Genomic DNA, 23,942 nt, shown 5'->3' with positions numbered 1-23,942 from the left:
GCTAGAGTGAAAAACAACAGTCAATAAAATGCAGTTCTGCTTTCAGGTACTTGTTGAAGTGTGGAAACCTGTGACTCTTAAATAATTGTCAGCAGAGAGAGACTAACAGAAAGTAAAAGGTGTTTCCTTCAAGCTGCTGCACTTCTATTTGTAATATGCTTTAAAAAATAGAATGCTTCTGTGGGTAAGAACCATAGGCTTGTGAACCAGAGAAGCTGAAATTTTATGTAGGACAAATTGCCTGCTGGGCACAAGGAATATTGAAGGAATGGCTTTTAACTTTAATTTTACTGTTGATTGTAGCTTTCTTGTAGTAAAATAATAGGGGAAAACAGCAAATGCAAAGAAATCTTTGGTATATATACTTACCTGCTAAGAGGTGGTCAGGCAATCTGTCTCTATTGTTTTTGCTGTCGTCCTGAATCCGTTCCTTTCCCCTGCATCCCCATCAGCATGGAACAGTATGCTGTTCTTTGAAGAAAGCTCAGAGCAAAATAATGGCATATAAGAAAAGGATGATAGTAAAACAAATAAAAATATTTTCATTAAGGTTTTACCTTTCAATAACTTATAATTAGCTCTGGCAGTGAGTCAAAACAGCTTAAAATAAAAAAAATCTCCATATTTAAGTACAAATCCTGGATTTCATCAAGTGTAGAGAGAGGAGACAGTTAATCTGTTTTTAGGGGGCTATTTTAATTGTCACTAAAACTTTGCATTGCAGGTTTAGGAATGTATGAAACCCCACTATTCCTTGCTCATGAGGAAGAATCAGGTGGTCGTAGTGTTCCCACAACACCGTTACAAGTAGCAGCACCAGGTAAGTGGCAAGAAATTTGCAGGCTGAAGTAAAGGTTGGAAACCTTGACTTTCCAGAGAAGAATTAGATTATTGTTATAGTGCTTATTGCTACATCAGGAGTATTCAGTAGCCCTTTCCCCAATGTGCCTAAGATTTCCCTGGATTTTCTGTAGGGATTCAAACTAATTCAATGTTTATTAAACTACCTTTCCTGTACAGTGACAGTTTTTACTGAAAGTGCATCAGCTGACGCTTCAGAGCATGCTTCTCAGTCTGTTCCAATGGTTACGACATCTACTGGCAATCTGTCCACCACTACAGAGGCTGGAGCGGGTGATGATGGGGATGAAGTTTTTGCAGAGGCAGAATCTGAAGGGTAAACTATGAGTTGTTTGGTTCACTAAGACTTGATGTCATGTCAGTTTTAATGATTTGTTTCCATCCAAGTGTGCCTGTGATTCATTTTCAATTTAACCTGTTCTGGTAGGAAGGACAGCTCAAACAGGATATAGTAATTTTGTGAAGTAGTACAATCTGACCTTTTTGTCTAAACCCAAAGATTTTCTTCTGATTTTCTTCTTCTGATTTAACATAGCTAATATAGAAGTCACCAAAAAAAACCCCCATTTCTGTATTTTTTCAGAATGCAGAGGGCTCTGTAGTAGTCAAACACTGATGGTAAAGGCCCCAGTTTGAAAGACTGGAGTTTGTAGAATAAAGGCTAAAGCATTCCTGTTTCTTAATAGAGAAAATCACTCCTCATTACAAAGCAAGCATATATAATGAAGTCATTCATTTAAGGCAGTGCAAGTACAAAAGATGTAGCACAAGGGAGGGCAATAAGCAGTTCTTAAGAATTTGATAGACAAATGATTTTGTCTTCTACTTTGCAAGTGCAATTTTTAATATTTATAATAATGGCTGTATTTTGTATTATGATCAAATACATTACAAATCTAAAAGGGGATAAGTTATCATTTTATGCTATATTTTACTTTTCATTTTTATTGGTTGCATAGTAGTAAAAGATGTGTAGTTCACAATTTACCTACACTGTTATCTACTGATTGCAGGAGGTAGGAGGTTTGGTCATAATAAAATGAAATGTTACTGCTGCAAGTTAAATATGCCACACAGTTTTCTTGATGGAGCACCAACTTGGACTGCAGTAGTCTGCCCACACGTAGACAGAACATAGGATGGGTATTCTGATGTTAAGGTCTCGTATTTGTTTCTTACATAACCATCTAATCTTTAGTGAATGAGAAGTATATCCATAGAGGAACTAAGTGGTTCACAGAACAATCTGTAGTTCAGAACAGGCTTTTAGCTTGATAGGAGTGCAAGTCAATCTGTTGCTAGTAGAGAACAGATATTTCCCACAGTTTGAGTTTTAGTTATCATCTTCTAACAAGGGTTTGTATACTAAGCAAGGTGAATAAAATGTATGCCAAAAAGTGAGCTGCATTTAAACTAAATTGAATGTTTAATTTTTTTCCCAGCCCTATAATGCTTTTTGTTTTTTGTCTTTTAAAGACAGAGTCCAAAGATCTTAGGTATTGCACCAGTGAGTGATCTTTAGGCATAACTGGTCAGCGCGGTCCCTCCACTTCATTCTTCCCCTATCTAAACATACGCACCACCATCACATCAGGTTTTTTAGTTATTGTTATTAAATAGCTTCTATGACCTTCTCTGAAAGACAATTAGTATGTGGAATATGTGTCTGGAGTTGGGCTCCATATCAAGGAAACTACATTGTCATTTTTCTAAAAGCCAGATAAATCTCATGATTGGGGCAGGGGGGACATGACAAAACAGAATTAAACTGGTCAGAATTTCTGGGGAAAGACATCTGCATAGGAATCTTTCTGCTCCAAGATGATGCTTTTTTCCCTGAGCTTTTTGAAACTATGTGAATACACTTTACATGTTTTTCCTCCCCCTCCTTCTCTTCTAGAATTACTTCAGAAGCAGGCCTAGAAATTGATAGCCAGCAAGAAGAAGAATCTGTTCAAGCATCTGATGAGTCAGATCTTCCTTCAACTAGTCAAGATCCTCCTTCTAGTTCATCTGCAGGTATGGGTTAATTGCTGGAAGCAGTCATTTCATAATATTTCAAAGTGTGGGAACTTTTTGGACCAGCATCATGCACTGCTGATAGCCAAGATGCACAAAATAAGATAAAACTCTTAGAGCAAGATCACATTTTGAAGCCTATAGTCTTAATGGCAAACAATTTTTACTTGGACCGCAGTAACTAGTGTAGGCTGTAGTAAAAAGAATGCTTCAAGGAGCAAAAGTTGTTGATACTTTGGTGATTCTATCCACTGTTACATTTGATGTCAGATTTAAAAATATTTTTTCATTCAATTAAATCATCAAAGAACAGTAAGTGGATCACTGTTGAGTTACCAGTTTACCACCTAGCAAAGGTGATGAAAGAAGTCCCAAACTTACTTGTTTTGAGGCTTTTATTTATATTGGAGAAGATGTCAATGAAATAAGAATGCACCTTCATAATTTTGAGTAAATTTGAGAGCATAATGCGTATCAAATCATGTAAACATTAACAGTGAGAAACTGTACTAGACACAGACATTCTTTGCTGCATTTCCACTTCTTCACAGACACAAGCAGTAATCAGCCTAAGCCATTTCGACGCGTCAGACTTCAGCCACCGACATTAAGAACTGGTGTTCGTGGTCGTCAGTTCAACAGACAGAGGGGTAAGTGTTCCTGGGTGCTCAAATTCACTCTTTTTCTTTAAAACAGGCTTTTAGTACATTCTTCCTGTGGGGACTATATATGAAATACTACTTTATATGCCTGTGTTTGCTTGTAAGACATTAAATAATACAGCATCCCTGCCCTAGCTTTCAGTAGTATGTTACCCTAAGAGCTCTGTAGTTTTATTTTAGTCTGAGCATTTTTTAGATAGGTAAATTTTCTTCTTATGTGAGAGCAAGTAAAGTGCAGCAGATCTTAACTTCACGAATTTTTAAAAGAAGATTTAAAAAAAAATAAGTTAGGACATAAGTTTAGGAATCTTTGTTTTTAACATTACATATCAGCTTCTCATTTGGTACACAGGGATTCCAGTTATTATCTCACTATGTCTTACACTAATTTAAAAAGACAACAAAAAAACTTTATGGAAGTATTACAGATTTTTGTAATGCAGTATAGCATTAAACCATTGACAGTAAATTATTGTTTGCAACTCCCATATTAAGAAAAATCCTTAGATGAATTATATTCAGTTTGGCATTATTTTAACATTGTATAAGACTTGATAGTAGCATTGAAATATAGGTATCTGGTATTTTAAACAAAAAAAAAAACGTGAGGAGGTGGACCCAGGATAGATTTTCTTTCTAGTCTATCACCATTTCTTTAATAACAAAAGGGAGGGACTAACTGATTTTAAATATGGTAAGAATGTGATACTTGTTCTTTTGGCACAGGGCCTGAGATAGGATCACAAGTAAACAACAGTCTTTTAAATCACACAAGTAGAATGTATCCATATCACCAGGCTCTAGGGGAGGAAGGGGGAGCTAAAAATTTTACTAGAAAGGAAGTGCTCCACTGCAGTAGCAATTCCTTACGGAAGGATGAAGTATCATATGAACCGATGGTTGATGAAAAGGGCAAAGAGGATTTCTATTAATGCATTTGTTTTCTTTCCCAACACAGGTGTAACTCATGCAATGGGAGGCAGAGGAGGCCTGAACAGAGGAAATATTAGTTAAAGGATCTGTAAAGTAATTACAGCTGTGTATACAAAAGTGACAGTTTGCTTGTGGTTGCTTTAGTGTAATGAAGCCAGAGCTTAAAGCAGCATTTTATACTTAGATTTGTGTGCACACATTTCAATGTCTTTATTAATAAAATTAGACAAAATGTCAACATTCAAATGGCATCTTTTTTTTAAATCCTCTGCTGCGTATCACTTGCTAGGACAGTTGTACCAGTCTTTGGATACAGTCTTTCCTGTGAGAGCGGTAACAGGTCTTGCTATTCTTTTGCCAACATCCAAACTGTAGTACCGATCTGAAATGAAGATACGTCAGAATGAAATTCCAGAAACTACATTTAGTACATGGAAAGAATCTTGAAGCCTTCCTTTAATTTCATTTAGGCATTAATAACATTCCACATACATAGATGGAGTTAAGAGGCTATAACAATGAATTTTTGTCCTCAGCTTTATTTTTTACATGTCGTTCTTTGTGTTTAGCGAAGTTTTACAGTACTGCTAATAATGAAATCTGTCCCAAGAACAGAGAGTAGGGAAGAATACTTTTATACTGCTAGAACACAGAAATGGTCTTAAGAGTTTGGAAATCAAACAAACTAGAAACAAAATAATCCTGCACTGACTACAAAAGTGGGAACTCTGTGGTCCCCGAGCGTGAATTGGCCTATGTTAAGGTTAAGAATTAGATCATACTGGCAGAGACTTACTTTAGTATCCTGTATTTGGATACAGCTAGTTCTTAGAGCTTTTTTTTCTGAGTAATCCAGAAAATTCTGAGGAATGCTTTTACAAGATCCTGGCTAGAGGGGAAGGATCTACCTAATCTAGAAACATAAATAATTTTTTCCTGTGAAGGAAAATGGTTTGTGTCGCTCCCATTTTTGTTACGTTTTGTCAGTAACATAGTTCCATGGAAGCCAGTGAAAAAAACATTGATGTGTAGTGATCCAAGGATTTCCTCTGTCATTAACATAATATGTCAGGTTTTTTTATCACTTTATAAGCCTGAACTCTTATGGCAACGCATTCCACAGCTGGCTAGTTTGAATCATTATACCTCGTTGCTGCTAGTTGTCCTGTAACTATTGACTTTTAATAGAAACATCTCTTGATTACAGGCAACATTTTAATTCTCAGGACTTTTTAGTAGTGCTTAAAATTAGTCTTGCAGAATCACAAGCAGTAACCTCACACTTTGGAAAGCTCAGAGATACATGGGCTTCTTTCTTCCCCATCCCTTAGTCTTTTGAAATGTATAGTAACTTGCATTAGCTTTAACTTACTGTAAGAGAAGGCATAATAATCATAGCCATCTGGCTTGTTATAGTTGGGTATTGATACAGTTGAATGAATTACTTTCGGGAGCCCTCTCCAGTAGGCAGTCATTTTGATTTCCTTACGCAAAACTCCTGCAAGCAAAATAAAACTTAAGTTAGGAGGTGTCACAGCGTGTCTGCTGTAAGCTATCATTTGCTTGTATAATCTAGAGCAAGCGAGATCCATTGCATTAAAAAAATTTAAAAGTACTATATTAAAAAAGATGGAATAGAATGTTGTGTTTCAGAAACTACTAAGATTAAAATGGTTGTATAAAAGAAACTTAATAAACATAAGTTACCAGACGGATATGGGTTGATTCTGACAGTCTGCATAGCAGTTGGTATTCTTACTGCACGTTGAAAGCGTCTCCTTATTACAAGTCTTGGAACATAAGCTGGGTATCTTATGGTAACCTGGGTTCTTCTTTGACACTTCTTGGCTGGTTCTTGTCTGTACACGTACTGTTGCATGTTGCCATCTAAAGTAGATGTTTGTTTCATTTGGTTAAAAAAAAAAAAAAGCTAGATCAGATACAAAAATGTCATTGATATCCATATGACATGATATTCATATCACATGCAGAAAATCAATAGCATCATTTTAATACATCTACAGCTGTTGCAGCCTTCAGCTTTTTATATCCATTCCTATATTTTGAGACAAAAGCCTTGCTCTCTAAATCTAACACATGCTTCTAGATGTAGCGATACCTCCTGCAAGCTCATTACAGTTACTGAAGTTAAGTACAATGCCAGGGGAACTGCTTTTGCTGCCATCATTCCTATTTATCAGGGAGAGGGTTAAGACCATCATTTTAGGCTGTGTGAGAGGAGGGCTGGCATCTGGAAAAAGATTTGCATTTGCTTAACCTCTGCTTTTTAAATTTAGGTAATGATTCTTCTGCTGGCAGTACATCATTCATATAAGATAAGGAAATTACATTAATTTAAAATACGGAACAAGAAATAGGGAGATTTCCATACATAGTTATGAACTAGTACAATTAAAGTCTTCCCTTCTCTAATTAACTTGAGACTAAAATAGTTTTACCACCAGCTAAAACTTATTTTAATGTTTGTCCACTAAGATGCTGGATTCTGTCCCCTATAGTCCTGTCCATTTTAAAATGCACTTAAAGATCCGTAAATACTAATACAAATTTTTAAAGCTTCAGGCTATTTTTTGACCACCTAGCACACTCTGACATCACTTATGTTTCTGGTTTTGAAAGAAAGATGTCTTTCAGTCAAGAGAAATGGTGTTCCAAGCAATTCAAGCACTTTTTGATGATCTATGAACTTCTGAAATATGAGACATACCTTTTTTGATAAAATAAACAGATTCTGGTCTGTTGTTGTATCTTGCCACAGGGAGAGTTGCTACTATTTTCCCGCTCAGCCCTGCAAATCCATTTGCAAGAGGTTTGGGATAGCCTTTATCCATAACACCATTGGTGAAACGCCAGTATAGGGGACCCTAGTGATTTAAGGAAAAAGTGGGCTTTAGAGGAAATTCATTCTTGGTAACTGAACTTCAACGTACGCATGAAAAATAATCGTAACACTAGCATTTTGATAAATACATTGTAAAACTGACTGGAACCACTCCTACATCCCTTAAAAAAAGGAAAAAATATTACAACTTCATTAAATACCTTCTGCAAGTCTTTTAACACCACCTTTGAGTAGGAGTAGAGTTCTTAGAAATGAACTGTTAAGAGTGGTTATTGAACCATTGCTTTCTGAATACTGAAAGCAATACTGAAGAATACTGAAGCATTGCTTTCTAAATCTCTAAATTTTCACAGGTAAAAAAGCTGCTTGAATTCTAGGGCTGAGTGATTACTTGGGAAATAACTATATTATGTCTTGAATGAAGTGTGTGCATTTCATTATCATCATCTTTCAGGAAGGGCAATGTATTAGGAGCTAATTTAGGCTGTGTGCGAGCAAGGGCAAGACACGATAAAATACCCATCTTTTAAGGCACTGGATTTTTTTGAAGCATGGCTTATATGTAAACTCAATTATCAGTTATTCTGTCACTGCTACGCTTCTGTCACCAGTCACAGGGGAAAAAAGCACTGAACTGAGTTTTTTCCTGATAAGCAGCATTTCAAGGCAGACGAGGGGTGGCTGAGGAAGAGACGCTTAACTTCACCCACAGAGTTTCAAACCCACCACGCCGTTTGAAAACTCCATTTGTTCTATAAAACGAGCAACACAGCCTCAGAGCACCGCAAGGCTCCTCTTCTGCGGGGCTGCGTTTCAAAACCTGCACCTTTTTTTAAGCTGACCTGCCCCACGCAGCCTCTCGGCTGCCTCCCGCTCCCCGGAGCAGGGGCTCCCCACCTTGATGAAGAAGGTCTTGCCATCGCAGTTGCACCTGGAGAAGACGGCGTCGATGGGGGACGGGACGCCCCAGCCCTCCCTGATCCGGCGGGGGCTGGTCGTCGGCGGGCTCCTGCCGTTCAGCAGCCAGTAGTAGTGACCTGCGCAGCGGGAGGAGGCATGGTGAAAGGCGTGTGGACCGACGCACGGACAGACAGACGCAGGGGAAAAGGCACTAGAAACGAGGATCCCCCTCCCGTCTTTCCTCGCTCCTGCCCTCAGGACGCGGCTGAGGGGGTAAGGCGGCTCCTGCCCCGGAGGCACACCTGAGGCGCGGGCGGGCCGGGCCGAGGAGGCCCCTGGGCTCCGGTGTCGCTTTGTGCGGCCTCAGAGCGCTGAAGCGACGCGGGGGGTAGGGGCGGGCCGGGGCCGGGGCCGGGGCCGGTGAGGGCGGCGGCGGAGGAGGTGGGGGGCCGGCCTACCTCGGAAGACGGCCAGGGTGCCGTTTGGCAGGGCCACCATGCCGTCCGCTGGCTTCCCGCTGCACAGGTCCTTCTCGTCCTTCGCTGCAAAACACAGTGGCTTGGGTTTGTTTAACATTTAACAGAAAGTGCGTTACCTCCCCTGCCCACCGCTAGTAGCACTGCGGCTGTTAGACGTGATCGTTTGTTTCGGGCGATGTTCAGGGCTCTCTGTTGCTCAGGTCTCTGCCTGGCACTTGTCATGCAAAGGGTTTGATTACTCATTTGAGAGAGATTCTTGGAAAGTTTGGCTCTTGTCTCTTGGTCCCAGCAGTGCAAGACCAGCTGTTTACCTGACTAGGTATGGATATCATCACTTATTGCTTACCTGCGTACCTGTAATTCAGAAAAAGACCTATAACTGCATTGTATGCTACGTTCCTCATTTAATTTCTTTATGCTCCAGGATGTTTACTTGATGTTTCTGTAAGCTGCTCTAGTCGGTTCCCCTCCCCCTCCTTGTTTCTTAAAAAAGCATTTATATTTACTTTCAGTTAAATATAAAGGAAAGATGAATCTGTTTTGGACAAAAACCCAAGTATTTTCCATCTAAAAAACTTCTTTTTCCCAAAATATATGTCAATATATGGTTGAAAAACTACCCAAGAACCTAGGGGCTATATCTGATTAAAATAAACTGTGATGACACGAAAAATGTTGTGTTAAAAAGCACAGAGGAGAGAGAATACAAGGAAAAGACTTCTTGTCTGTCTTACGTGACATTTTTTGTATGTGACTACAAAATGACAGGTTAGGTACCATGAGTAATGGTGGATATTCAGCCTGACTCCCTGGCAATGTTTTCATGGGACTCAGAAATGTATCTTCTTTGTCTTTTACTTCTTGTGTTTGCATCTTCCACAGTGCTTAGAGCAAACGTTTTTCAGCTGGACCAATTACTGAAACAAGATCATGCTCTAAACTACATGGAGAACTTCCATAACAACACAATTGAAAACTGAGGTACCAGCATTCAGGGTGCTGGCAGCTGTAGCATCGTGCTCATTATTGACCACCAGACAGGAGTGCCACATCCTTCTGGCACCAGATAGAAAGGTCTTGCATGTCCTTTACTCACATGTTTTGTTGTGCTCTCTGGTTGAGTTATTGGTGCTTTTGTACCTACTGGAATGCAATTACCTTGTGTTTCTCCAGTTAAAATTGGCAAGTCTGCAGTTTGTATTAAAGGCTTGTTGTTTATCTCAGGCTCTTTTACTGGCAGCGTTTCAGGGCTGGATGGATGAGGCTCATCTCTTGTGTCAGTAACCTCCTGGAAATGTATAGTTGGCTTGGATGTCCCTTTAGAAACAATAAACATTTCTTCTATCGTGTCTTTTTTCTCTTTTGTAGTGGTCTCTTTGGTAACTGTGGTTCCCTCTCCCTTGTCAATACTAGGCGCCTTCTCGGTGGCATCTTCCATTTCTTTTTCAGTTGTGATGCTAGTTTCTTTGATGGTCATTACCTCTTTTTTACCAGCTGTTGTTGTCTCTACAACAACACAAGTAGCACCTGTGCTCTCTTTAGCTGCTGCTGTTACAGTCTGCTTAGTTTCCATAGTTGTGTCTCTTTTACTTGTTGTCACAATCTCCCTGGGGTTAGGAGTTGAATCTGTTTTGGCAGTTGTTGTCAACACAGTGGGCTTGGGCATGGCAGTCGTAGCTGCTAGAGCTGCTTTTGTTAGAGTCGCTGTTCCTGCAGGCCTTTCTTCTTCTTTAGCTGGTAAAGTCTCTTTTGGTATGGGAGGCTTGTCTTGTTTAGCTGGGGTTGCTTCTTTTTCTGCAGCCATTGTTGCAGTCTTTTTGTCCACAGTAGCTGCTTCTGATTCAGCTGCTGTAGTGACAGCTTGCTTGGCTGTAGAAGTTGTATTTGGAATATCATCCTTACCTTTAGGAGAGTCATCTGGTTTAGCTGTTATCACCATAGTTACAGTAGTTGTGTCTTTCCTACTTGTTGTTAAAATGTCTTTAAGCACAGTACTTTTGTCTTTCTTGGGTGTCGTTATCTCTTTGTTCACCGTGGTTTTTTCTATTTTAGTTGTCAGCTCTTCTGTTCTAGGAGTAGTAACAGTTTTAGCTGTTGTTTTGTCTTTTTTATCAGTTACTGTTACAATCTCAGTAGTCCTAGCTGCAGCCACCACTATCCTTTGTCCTGCTGTAGTCCTATCTTTTGCAGTTGTGCTGGTTGCTACTTTGGGTGGAGGAGTTGTAATTTTCTTCTCTGCTGTTGTTTCTGAAACTGTTACGTCTGCTTCAGGTATGGGGGTTTCCTTCCTAGTTGTTCTGACCGCCTCACTGCTTTGAGTGGTTGTGATTTTTTTAGCAGTTGTTACTAATCCAGGGACAGTAGTTGTCAGTTCAATAGGTGTTGTTTTCTGTATGGCAGTGGTGTCAACCTCAGTGGCTGCAGGGGTAGTCCCCTTAACCTTAAGGGTGGTAGGAGAGTCTGCCTTGATTGTTGGTGCCTCTGGGGTTGTGTCTTCAGGTTTGGGGGTGGTGGGAGAGTCTGCCTTGGTAGTTGGTGCCTCTGGGGTTGTGTCTTCAGGTTTGGGGGTGGTGGGAGAGTCTGCCTCGGTCGCTGGTGCCTCTGTGGCCTCTGGGGTTGTGTCTTCAGGTTTGGGGGTGGTGGGAGAGTCTGCCTTGGTCGCTGGTGCCTCTGTGGCCTCTGGGGTTGTGTCTTCAGGTTTGGGGGTGGTGGGAGAGTCTGCCTTGGTTGTTGGTGCCTCTGGGGTTGTGTCTTCAGGTTTGGGGGTGGTGGGAGAGTCTGCCTCGGTCGCTGGTGCCTCTGTGGCCTCTGGGGTTGTGTCTTCAGGTTTGGGGGTGGTGGGAGAGTCTGCCTCGGTCGCTGGTGCCTCTGTGGCCTCTGGGGTTGTGTCTTCAGGTTTGGGGGTGGTGGGAGAGTCTGCCTTGGTCGTTGGTGCCTCTGGGGTTGTGTCTTCAGGTTTGGGGGTGGTGGGAGAGTCTGCCTTGGTCGTTGGTGCCTCTGGGGTTGTGTCTTCAGGTTTGGGGGTGGTGGGAGAGTCTGCCTTGGTCGTTGGTGCCTCTGGGGTTGTGTCTTCAGGTTTGGGAGTGGTGGGGGAGTCTGCCTTGGTCGTTGGTGCATCCGTGGCCTCTGGGGTTGTGTCTTCAGGTTTGGGAGTGGTGGGAGAGTCTGCCTTGGTCGTTGGTGCCTCTGGGGTTGTGTCTTCAGGTTTGGGGGTGGTGGGAGAGTCTGCCTTGGTCGTTGGTGCCTCTGGGGTTGTGTCTTCAGGTTTGGGGGTGGTGGGAGAGTCTGCCTTGGTCGTTGGTGCCTCTGTGGCCTCTGGGGTTGTGTCTTCAGGTTTGGGGGTGGTGGGAGAGTCTGCCTCGGTCGCTGGTGCCTCTGTGGCCTCTGGGGTTGTGTCTTCAGGTTTGGGGGTGGTGGGAGAGTCTGCCTCGGTCGCTGGTGCCTCTGTGGCCTCTGGGGTTGTGTCTTCAGGTTTGGGGGTGGTGGGAGAGTCTGCCTCGGTCGCTGGTGCCTCTGTGGCCTCTGGGGTTGTGTCTTCAGGTTTGGGGGTGGTGGGAGAGTCTGCCTCGGTCGCTGGTGCCTCTGTGGCCTCTGGGGTTGTGTCTTCAGGTTTGGGGGTGGTGGGAGAGTCTGCCTCGGTCGCTGGTGCCTCTGTGGCCTCTGGGGTTGTGTCTTCAGGTTTGGGGGTGGTGGGAGAGTCTGCCTCGGTCGCTGGTGCCTCTGTGGCCTCTGGGGTTGTGTCTTCAGGTTTGGGGGTGGTGGGAGAGTCTGCCTCGGTCGCTGGTGCCTCTGTGGCCTCTGGGGTTGTGTCTTCAGGTTTGGGGGTGGTGGGAGAGTCTGCCTCGGTCGCTGGTGCCTCTGTGGCCTCTGGGGTTGTGTCTTCAGGTTTGGGGGTGGTGGGAGAGTCTGCCTCGGTCGCTGGTGCCTCTGTGGCCTCTGGGGTTGTGTCTTCAGGTTTGGGGGTGGTGGGAGAGTCTGCCTCGGTCGCTGGTGCCTCTGTGGCCTCTGGGGTTGTGTCTTCAGGTTTGGGGGTGGTGGGAGAGTCTGCCTCGGTCGCTGGTGCCTCTGTGGCCTCTGGGGTTGTGTCTTCAGGTTTGGGGGTGGTGGGAGAGTCTGCCTCGGTCATTGGTGCCTCTGTGGCCTCTGGGGTTGTGTCTTCAGGTTTGGGGGTGGTGGGAGAGTCTGCCTCGGTCGTTGGTGCCTCTGTGGCCTCTGGGGTTGTGTCTTCAGGTTTGGGGGTGGTGGGAGAGTCTGCCTTGGTTATTGGTTCCTCTGTGGCTTCTGGGGTCATATCTTCAACCTTAGGAGTGGTGGGAGAGTCTGCCTTGGTCGTTGGTGCCTCTGGGGTTGTGTCTTCAGGTTTGGGGGTGGTGGGAGAGTCTGCCTTGGTCGTTGGTGCCTCTGTGGCCTCTGGGGTTGTGTCTTCAGGTTTGGGGGTGGTGGGAGAGTCTGCCTTGGTCGTTGGTGCCTCTGTGGCCTCTGGGGTTGTGTCTTCAGGTTTGGGGGTGGTGGGAGAGTCTGCCTCAGTCATTGTTTCCTCTGTTACTTCAGGGGCTTGCTCTTCAGGTTTGGTGGTGGTAGGAGAGTCACTCTTGATCGTAGGTGTCTCTGTAGCCTCTAGGGTTGCCTCTTCAGCTTTGGGGATGGTGGGAGAGTCTGCTTCAGTTATTGGTTCCTCTGTGGCCTCAGGGGTCATATCTTCTACCGTAGGGATGGTGGGATTATCTGTCTTGATTGTTGGTGCCTCTGTGGCTGCAGGGGTTGTCTCTTCAGGTTTGGGGGTGGTGGGAGAATCTGCCTTGGTTGTTGGTGCCGCTGTTGTCGCAGGAGTATCTTTCTGAGCTGTAGTGGTCCCTTTGGTAGTTGTTGCTTTTGTGGTAGTACTTGTAGTACTTGGTAAACTGGGGCTTGGACTAGATGTAGTTGCTTTTATTGGTGTGGTTGTTTCAGGGTGTTTTGTAGTTGGAGCAGGACTGGTCGATTTGTTTTCCAGTCCGCTGCCAGTACCTATGAGAACAAATATATATATATTAAGACATTGGAGTTGCAGTGCATGCACCTATTGCATATTGATTTATTATACCAGTTAGAAATAGCTGCTTATCTTTTGCATAGCAATAGTTGGTTTTATGGTCTTTGCTCAAAAAGCTTTCTGTGTAAAATTGCACTTAATTAGCTTTAAACCTGTTGAAACATTTATTTAAACTGGCAAAAAAAAGAAAAGGATATGTGGAAACTGAAGTTAAATTGATAAATGCTAGTTTATGGACTTAAGATAAATAATTTAGAAGAGCCAAACTAACCTGGACTTGAGTTAAATGTGAATTCCTTTTGTCTGCACGGGACTTTGCAGCAGCTTAGCTAAGTTTCAAGTAATCCTTTTGGCTAACCTGTCGCAACTCTGAATGCAGCATGGTAGATTTTATTCTGGTGTTTGTAGGTGAGGCCACCTGGTGTTTCCATCCTTTTTCATGGAAGGGGAGCTACACTATAAAATATAGTCCTTCTAATGGGACATTTCCCTTCTCAGTCTGTTCTTTTATTTGTTCCTCTGGCCTTAATTATAACATGGCCTGCACTGATCACCTGAACCTGAAGGAGAGAGTTAGGGAAACAGGAGGAAAACAAACTTTCTGAGTACAGACATCTGACTGCATCTCCTACTGTATCTTTTTATCTTTGGTGTTTTTCCTCTTTGTCATTTACAGCTTTAAGACTCTCTTTACTTGTCTATGTAGTTACGCTGTCTTAGGTACAATTATTAGTATAGCTATATTCAGCAAAAACTAACTGTAAATGTTTCTGCATTTTAATCTCTCCACTGTTATCTCTGTGATGTTTTGCCTTTTAGTTCTGTTTACGCATAGGGGTGTTTTTTCCTATGATTCCTGCTGTGTTGCTGTCTACCACTACAACTGACTTGGCATTTGTTTCTTGAAAACCTGAAAAAAACAAGCACAGCATCATGTGGTTTGGGGCCATGTTGTTCAGCTTTTCAACAAATCTAAAAATCTAAAAAGACCTGAGCTATTGCTGATGGTCACAGCCTGATGACTGTTAGCAGCACTGATGCAGTGTCTCTCCCAGCACACTGGAAGAACTTATAATACTGCAGTGTGAGAAATAATCCCTGTGTAAACGTATTGTAGAAACAGTGCAGTATGAGCAGAGCGTTACAGAATGGGTTTTCCTCCTACCCAATGTGTCTGAAATACCATAAGCCAAGTGGGATCCTGTTAATGGTTATTTGAATTTCCTTAATTTTGTTTCATTTGAACCACTATATTGATTTTTGTAATAGGAAATTGCCACAGCAGAAAGGTAAGTACTCAAAATAAAAATTAAAAAATGTAAGGATTAAAATATTGTCCAAAATTGACTTCTAGTCTCATTATATACTTGTTACTTCAAGTTTCAAGTTCAAACTTATCTCCCAAGTTATCACTTAAAATGCTAGAACAGAATATCAAACACAGGAAAGCAACATATTTTCCTTCAGAAAAAAATAAACTATATGTGTTTTCTGAAGCTGCACGAGGCCTAGCTTGATTAAAGCTGGAGAAACCTGCTGGAGACTTTCCTGTCCTGGTCCTGCCAATTCATCACTGTCCCAAAATACAACACCCTTCCTGTTCCAGCCATGGACTTGGTCCAAAACTGACAATGGCATGTAACGTATTTTTGGAAGATGTGTGTGAAAATCCAATGGATACACAGGAGACATCACTGCACTCCAACATCTGTGTTAAGTGAACTCTCCAAAGTCAGCATCCTGAGGTCTAGGTGAGGTAATTAGTTTATAAACTGAGCGGTTCCAAGCTTGGTAACTGTCTGGTAATGTCTCACATTGGCTTTCTATTTCCAGAGCAGGAAAATGGTCTTTCATATTCCTTCAGGTAACACCCATCCTGTTTCATTCATGTGCCTTCCTACCTTCCATAACTTCATGGGTCTGTGTTACTTCCTCTGGCTTCTTTTCCTCATTTTTGGATGACCTTTTAGATGTTGATTTGTCAGCTGGAGGAGGCTTAGGTGATGCCTTTTCTGTGTGTGCTGAAAGAAATAAAATAATCTGTTAATGGGAGTGTTTTTCTTTATAGGTGCTTGGTGTCAACTGTATAAGAAGAAAGTGATTACAAAATTTCAGTGACCATCTTCTATATTCTAAGTTTCTTCCTATCTGTAGGATTCTTTAAAGTATTATTCAGAAGAAAAAGAGGAAAAATACCCTCTGGATCCCTACGTGTTTTGAGGTGGGAAAAAGATGAATTCTGAGTGGAGCTCTACATTCTGAAAATTTGTCTAATTTTTTTGTCAGCTTATTTTTTTGACTATAGATGTCTTGGGGCTAACTCACTGTAGTGTATCTCTGAGAGCTACCACATTAGCCAAGCATTTACTTTGATAATCCACTGAAGATTTAGTTATATTGTAGTTCTTCAGACATGTGATAATTCTGCACACAAGTGATCATTTCAGAGAGACATCTTAAAAGCAATTGTTTCCTTGAAAGAGACAGAAGCTACAAAGTAGACATGGACCAAAGAAACAACGTAAGGTCTAGGTATTAAACTAACTTCTAGTAGGTTGAGTTTTAGGAGAAACTGGAGGTTTCTGTTTAGATTTTCCAACTCTGCAGATTGCGTGGAATTTCACTTGCATCCAGTAAGAGCTAGAAAATATTTTTTAATTCGTTGTTGGGTCAAATTGTACAACTGGAAGTGAAACCCTCTCCTCCCACTTGCATAGCCTTGTAGAAGGATATTGTTAGTTGCAAAAAAAGTGTGATGGAGCTCAGGGTAACTGCAGGATCTTTTTGATGTAACTAAAGGAGCTGGTAACTGCCATAGGTATGTGTAATCAGCTTTTTACAAAAGGAGTAGTACTTCTGTCTCATAAGGTGATGACCATGGTATCAAAGGATTTACTTTCATAGCAAGCTAGTACTCAAAGCAAGTAAAGTTGGGTGTTGAACTATATCCTGAAGCTTTTACTGAGAAAGAGAGAGAAATTAAATAAAATCACTTTGGGAGCTGAAACAGCTTTCAGAGAAGTCAGTGGGGGGTGGGGAATGTTTGGGGAATGAATACACATGGGGAATGAATACACATGCACACACAGTCCTTAACTGTGTGTGCATGTGTATTCAGGAGATATAGGGCTGCTGGAGGATAGGAAAGATATACACTGTAAACTTAGCTCCACTGTACAGAACGAAGTGTTCAGGAGATGCAGAAACAGCAAAATGCAAGTTCACTGTGTGGCCTTAAGTTACTGCATTATTCCAAAGGGTTTAACAGGTTTCTCAGTTACTCGCACATAGCAAAAATACTAAAATACTGAGTACAGTGGTAGGCTGGGTTTGGGGGATTTTTTGTTGTTTTTTGTTGATTTTTTTTTTGACAAAAATTAATAGCAAATCTAAGTAACTAAAATACTAGAAGAAACCTTCTAAGATTATGAGTAGTTGGTTAACTTTTCATTATATTTGAACTGAAGAACCAGTGAAACGGCTGTCTTTTGTGAGCATTCATGTGTTAAGCTCCAGCAGAAAGAGGGAAGTGTTAAGCAACCTCAACGGCAGCAAATTCACTTCAAGACACTTTTAAGACACTTATCCTCTTCTAGACATCCAGTCAAAAAAATGCTGAATACAGAGTCTATTTCAGTATAAATTACTATGCAACCAAGTAGCAAAACCAAGCCGCTATACCAGCACTTGGGGACTGGGAGTGGTTGGTAAAGTGAACCAAATGATAATCCGTAATGCTCATCTTGCTTGTTAAACTGGACGCTTTGAAAATTGGCTGCCTTGGAAGTTGTCTGGTCTGTGAATGGAGCAACCTGGTGCCAAGCTGTGTTTGCCAAGTGTGTTCACAGAAATGAATTTAGGTTCGTAAGTAGCAGAAAGTTTAAGGACATGATGAAATGAAACATATTCTGTTGGTGTTTTCTAGACTAGAATTTAATTGCTAGTGGCATTAAAGCTATGTGAAGGTGAAACTGCTCTTCCAGATCGGCACCCTAGTGCTCAACTAACAAAAAACCATCAGGTTCTGCAGTGAAGGACAGAATAAACAAAAGTGACTGTGGGTCAGAGTAATCCTTCCCTGAACTGAATTTGCAGCCGAAAGGTTAAATGTGCATTTTCTTAAAATTCCTCTTGCTGCAGTGTGAATGTGTAACCGCTTCTAACCAGGCAGATCCTACAGTTCCTCCCTCTTGCCCCAGAGGACGGGTTTCTGTGTAGGGCTGCTCTTCCCATTTTGGATTCAGGAAAATTTAAGAGAGTTGGACCTTCCTTCATTATTCCTTTTTTGTACATGAACTAGACTTCTTAATGCAATGTGTCATTCATTCCCCCCAGCTTCTGTCCTTGAATTCTATTACTGATGTAACTTAAGTAGCATGAGTGGAAATGCACATGCAAAACCTGGCCTTACATGTATTACTCTGGGTGACGATTCTGATATTAAATTAGAGTGTGCCTAGTGCGACACAAAATAAAGCTTTCCCCTCATAATTTGTATCTTGGTGATGGTTTCCAGTATATCTACCTGTATGCATTCATAAAGTGTTCATGCCTGAGAAAATGGCCAGTTTATTTTTTAAATTAGGTTTTGTTATTTGTTTCGGTTTTTGTTCAGGAGCTAACTTCTTGTGTCCTAAGACTCCTGTAAGCAGCCAGTAAGTGCTGATGCTGACTGCTGGTGATGTTATAGAAGAACTGTAAGTGGTGCAGAATATCTGTGGTATAGAAATGTTAGCAAACATTTATGAAGTCTCTGCCTCTTAGTTCCTGTTTTTTGGGTTATCATGCTGTGGATGTACTAGCAAAAAAATGAGATTGGCTGGCTGAATTTTATGGAAAGATTCATTTCAGAACTAATGCGAGTAGCATCAACAACAAAGCCTGCACAGTCTAATGTTTTATGATAACACAAAGCATCTATATTTAAATTATTACATCTAGGGAAAATATAGTGATAAAGAAACTTCTTACCCTCTTTACAGTGTTTTGCATAATCTGGGCAACATTTGCCATATCTTTCACACTCCATGTCACAGTCACACTCTCTTCCTCTTTCAAAGGCTTCAAAGCAACGTCCTCTGCAGGAGACTGCTGCATAAGGCAGAACAAGAGAATTAGTATTTTTGGCTAGCTCACATTTAACATTGGGACCTTTCTACAGTGAAGTCATTTGCTTAAGCTGATGTGAAGAACAGCTTCATAAAAATCAGGTAGTTATTCTAGTCTGATCCACAACTTGTTTTTGTAATTGTGTGTTTTGAATCAGGCCATACAGCCAGAACTGCACTTTGCCATTGCAGTATATTGAGACCATTTAGAATTTATAGTGGAATAAAATGTGACCTCAGAGTTCACTTTAGCTAGGTCCCATCATAGAAGGCTTCCATTTCCCTAATCAAATAGCAGTTATCTCAAGAATAGTATTTAAATTCTGGGTTGGGTTTTCAAAAAGGTGTTTATCAGGGTACCACTCTGCATCAAGAGTGATGTGTCTACCAGAGCAGTTCTGAAAAAGAATTTGCCTAAATAGGTCATGACCAAGTGTACCTGGTGTCCCTGAGCAAATACTGCAAGTTAATTGTGTGAATGAGTTAATGAAGTTACACAAAGTGACTATTTTTGAAATGTTATCCCAGTCTATTTAATACAGTTCTCAAATTATTAGTACTAAAGGAGTATCTACCATGTTTTGACATGACTAATAACCGCATGCTTTTAATAATTCATTATTGGTTAACTGCTGATAACTTCAGTTACTATAGTACTTCTGTTTCATATCAAATAATGACCAAATTGTTTTGGAAAGTGCTATTACAGCTATTACAGACTTCAGCAAAACATGCTTGCTGTATTTGTCAAGGACAAAATTTGACCCTAAACTTTTACATTACATTACAATCTAATATTTATTAACATTCAGTAGTACCTTTAATAGGTACTTAGTTAACTGTTAAATTGAAGTGATTATGTTAGACCTGAAGTAGGTATTTTTTGAGGATGCTTAGCATCTCACAGAATGGACCCAACAATTAACTATTACTTGGTATTTCCAGAATTTACCATATGATCTGTTATTCTTATCCTGTACCTTTTCTGTACATAAGTCTCTATTGAAGTCATTGTCTTTGTGGCATGCAGGGCATAAAATCATATTTTACAATTAAATAATAATCTAGCAAAATTAGGATTACTGTATAGGCAGGTTCTGAATACCTTTTGACCAGTGTAGATATGGAGTGAGTCTGTTGATGCCAGTGGATTCATCCCACATGCATAGGTAAGAATTGTTTTTATTTTACGACACCAGGGCAGTTTTTATTCATAAACAATGTGTGGCATTTCTCTAATGTAGTCAGTATCAATCACACTAACTGGGCAACAGTCCTTAGCCAGACTGCTTGCATCCTGTAAGGATGGTGTCTACTGTGCTTCATTCAGTGATTTAGGGTAGAACATGGAAGACTTCCTCTAGCCTTAAAAATTTTATTAAATGTTACGCAGATGCCAGAATAGCTTTAGAATCCGGCCCACAATAAATAAATAGCCTACATAATTAAAATGCCTCAGTCTGTACTTTCAGTTATTCAAAATGCTGATGTTCCCTCGCAAATCAAAATCAGGATGGGGAAGACTGAAGCGCGAGTGTTTCCAGTGTGCATGTCAGAGTGGCAGAATTAGCATTTTAGGGGGTGCTGCATCTGCGTTTTGAACAACACTCAGCCTGTGTTGCTGGATCTAAGAAGTCTCATCTTACACCTATAATCTTACTAGAATTACAGTGTAGTGTAACAAACTGCCGTTATCTAAATCACTGATATTTTTGACATTGGTGATTCATCAGAAAATATTTTTTAACTCTCAGTAAACCAGTTTGAAATACCTGTATTTATTTACACTATACAGTTTTGCATATAAATAAAGCATATAAAATAATACTAATCCAACTATCTTTTCCATCAAACTCTGGACATGCTTCTGATCCAGAGTCAATTCTGTCTGTGGAAGTACAGAAAAAGTCCCTCTGACTTTGGATTAGACCCTACCGCCTCCACATCTCTTAAACTTGAGTTGGAATGTCCCAGAATTTCTTCCTGGAAAACCCTGAATTTGCTTTTATCCATTTTTTGTATAAGAGACAAACAGATGTAGTACAAATGCACTAAGGAGAAGAAAACAAGCAATAGGTAAACTGTTTCCTCCCCCTCTTGCCTAGCTCTGCTCTTCTGAAAAGCAAAATCCTTTTCTTTGTGATAACCTGTGGGTACATAATTTTCTTTGAATGGGTTGCGAGAGGTTATCACTGAGTTTTTGACAGGGAGAACAGTACATGTATGAGAGGAGAACAAGGACACAGCGAACTAAAACAGACATTTAAGCATTCAGAGGAGAGACACTGGTGTGGTAGGGAGTTGGAGCAAATGGGAGGGGAAGTCTTGCCAATAGGAACTGGCTGTGTTTGGGAACTTACCCACTGTGCAGACTTTCTTGAAGTCAGGGCAGCACTCCATGTAGTGTTGACAGTTAAAATCACAGTGGCAGTCATGCTCTCTAGAGTACCCTTCCCCACATCTCCCTGTACAGCTTGATAAATCTAAAATCACACAACACTGGTATAAACATTGCCAAACCAAAACGGTACATAAGGAAATGCTGAATGGCAAAGTAGTAAGATTTATCTTTTTTTCTACAGGATGCCATTTCTTCACTCAGTATTGCAAAACCTGTGGACCTGGTGCAACCCTTTGTAAAGGTATGTGGATCAGAGGTTTGCTCTGAGCCAGCCTGAGGACCGGCAGCAGCGTGCTCAGGTTAGGGGCTAACTTATCCTGTTTCTCCTGAAGATGAATGAATCCCTGAGGACTGGTTCAGTAATATGACAACACCAGTTCTGGCATCCAAACTAGCCCATGCAGATTTATCTTAAGCAGCATATCAGCTAGGCACTGTATTGTTTTGCAGACTTATTCTCCATCTTAATTCACCCTCCGTATGGTTAGAGATGTGTGCCTGCACGTGACAGACTCATTGTACTTTTTGTAATGTTCTACATAATAACAAAATAAAATCGGTTTAGCTTGCAAACTGGTGAGCACTGTCAATTAATACCGGTCCCCAAAGCCATTTTTATTGGCAGTTTTCAAAATCTGCCTGCCCTCTACATTAGTTTTTTTCCCTGAGGTCAGAGAGGAATTTGGTATCAACTCTGAGGTTAGAACAGTTGGGATCTAGTCCTGCAATCTTCTGTAAAGTACTTTCTGTTTGATAATTAGGAGATTACTTATTAGCAGAATAACATAAAAGCTCATCCCACAGTGGCTTTACTGCTAGACTGCTGTAGTGTTGGAAAATGCTAGATAATAATAAATGGTGCAGGTTACAGGTGGTAAACAAGAGGTCGGGAGGTCTGCTTTCAAACTGCACGCATTCAAGCTTGGCAGCGGTTTGTTACCTTCTGCCAGATCACATATTCACCCTGGAACAACTCCCCTTCCTACATGAAATCTCTGCTAACATGCTAACAGCTTCTTCTGGAAATGAAACATGCAGGACCACAAGTGAAGCGCCCCTGAATACAAACAAAGAAGCTGAACAGTCAGCGAGCTAAAACAGAGTTAAGATAATCAGCTGAAACATTGAGGAACAACAAGAAAATAACAAGAAATAACATATAACACAACACAACACCAAAGACAATTTCTAACAGCACACACTTCAGGTGTGTGTATGAAGGAAGACCATGGGATAACAAATACTTCTATATATTGTGATTTTCAGCAGTTAGGTATAATGTTTATTACCACTTCTTCACAAATAATGAAGCGGGACTAGGGAATAAATGGAGAAGTTAATGGACTTGAGTTAATGGGCTTTTAATAGGGGAGTTGAAAAGAGAAGGTAGGCATCTTCGTTTATGGGTATGTGCCCAATATATTGCACCTTTTTTCCCTTATGGGAAGAAAATATATACAACTCCAAAAAGTAACACCTTTTCTTTCATTTATTTGTTTTACGTTTATGACTTGTAAGTTATGAAGTTACTTCTAAGGAAAATGCCTAAATGGTTCTAGTTGCTGTTGGCAAGAGTCTTGATTTTTGGTGAAAATAGCGGGAAGGCTTCCATCAACTGCAGAGGGTGTGGTGTCACATTGCTCTGCCCTGCAGGTCAAATGTGACATCAGCTGTGCCCTGATGAGCTGCTCAGATATACAAATCTTATGTCTTCTACTATCAAGTAGTAATAAATTATTTTCTACCAACAAGTAATGCACAATGTTATCCCTATAACAACTTTATAGCTACTTGAGAACTGTGACAGCACAGGACTTCCCAGGCTGCAAGTTCTTCTATTTCTTCATAACGGTGCTTCTTTAGCTAGAAATCAATTGCAGAGCTTTGAGAGTAAATAAGTCTGTAGTATTAGACAAATAATTGCCAAAATTGGCCTCAGTGGTGGTAATAACTGCATTTAATGGCAAAGCACTTAGCACGGTATAGACATACCTTTCGCTGAGCCCACTGTATTTAAATATTTCTAACCAAATTATGTGGATATTGTAATTTTAGATTCTTCCTTGAATCATACTGCAAATCACTTGGGCTAAATACGTCAGTCTGACGGCAACAGGATCTGTAGAATATGTCTACAGAAAAAGAAGTAGGTTCGTGCACATTTTGCATGATATTCATATTTATGTTATTGCTCAAAAAAAGAGGACCATGCTGTACCAAAATATATTTATGAAAATATTCAGTGATGATAAAACTGAATCATAATGCCTGTCTGAATAAATATAAAACTCTAGAACTTAGTATTTTTATGAAGATGCATTTGAAGCATTCTTACTATTTGTCAGATATCCTAGACACCCTCCCTTCAACTTTGTATGTTACAGTACCTTCAGAAGACACTTCTTGAATCAAGGACAGTGAAAGGATCACCAGGAATACGCAAAGTATTTTCCATATGACCATTACTTTCAGGTGCGACATCATCCCTAAAAAGAAATAATCTCACATCACTACATGCAATTCAATTAATCAGTTCATAATTAAAAAAAAATAAATTGCAGTGCATATCTTTATACATAATACTAGTTTAATAACAACATAAAATTAATACTAAAATTATTCAAGGACAAATTGCTAATTTAGTATTACTCCATAAATTCTCCTTTGGTTATTAGTTGATTAGC

At 40.8% G+C, this 23,942-nt stretch overlaps 2 protein-coding genes across 5 annotated transcripts in view; one reads left to right on the top strand and one right to left on the bottom strand.

The window, feature by feature from the left end:
• The window catches only part of TPR (translocated promoter region, nuclear basket protein), a 41,735-nt gene extending 37,030 nt beyond the window's left edge, over positions 1–4,705 (top strand). For 2 of the 4 annotated variants that reach the window (XM_087733815.1, XM_087733816.1), the window contains exons 47-51: positions 725–820; positions 1,021–1,177; positions 2,762–2,880; positions 3,432–3,530; positions 4,501–4,705. In XM_087733815.1, coding sequence (XP_087589941.1) covers positions 725–820; positions 1,021–1,177; positions 2,762–2,880; positions 3,432–3,530; positions 4,501–4,556 — 527 coding nt within the window. In that variant the 3' untranslated portion in view covers positions 4,557–4,705. Of the gene's footprint in view, positions 1–46; positions 120–724; positions 821–1,020; positions 1,178–2,761; positions 2,881–3,431; positions 3,531–4,500 lie in introns of those variants that run through there. The other 2 variants (XM_009463534.2, XR_015699118.1) reach the window with 2 other exon arrangements.
• A 15-nt stretch (positions 4,706–4,720) lies between these two features.
• Positions 4,721–23,742, bottom strand: PRG4 (proteoglycan 4). The gene is made up of 10 exons (XM_087733817.1): positions 23,646–23,742; positions 18,721–18,840; positions 15,651–15,770; positions 9,876–13,724; positions 8,697–8,780; positions 8,236–8,375; positions 7,204–7,360; positions 6,183–6,362; positions 5,848–5,973; positions 4,721–4,857 (listed from the first exon to the last, which is right to left on the bottom strand). Exons 1-10 carry the CDS (start codon positions 23,740–23,742, stop codon positions 4,754–4,756), a joined length of 4,977 nt encoding a protein of 1,658 aa, XP_087589943.1. The 3' UTR covers positions 4,721–4,753.
• Between the last annotated feature and the right edge of the window lie 200 nt (positions 23,743–23,942).

The sequence above is a fragment of the Nipponia nippon genome, unplaced genomic scaffold (assembly GCF_047370975.1).
Source record: "Nipponia nippon isolate SJK-2023a ecotype South Korea unplaced genomic scaffold, ASM4737097v1 scaffold_5, whole genome shotgun sequence".
In the NCBI taxonomy this organism is placed as follows: domain Eukaryota; kingdom Metazoa; phylum Chordata; class Aves; order Pelecaniformes; family Threskiornithidae; genus Nipponia; species Nipponia nippon.
This window is presented reverse-complemented; position numbering and strand designations above follow the sequence as displayed.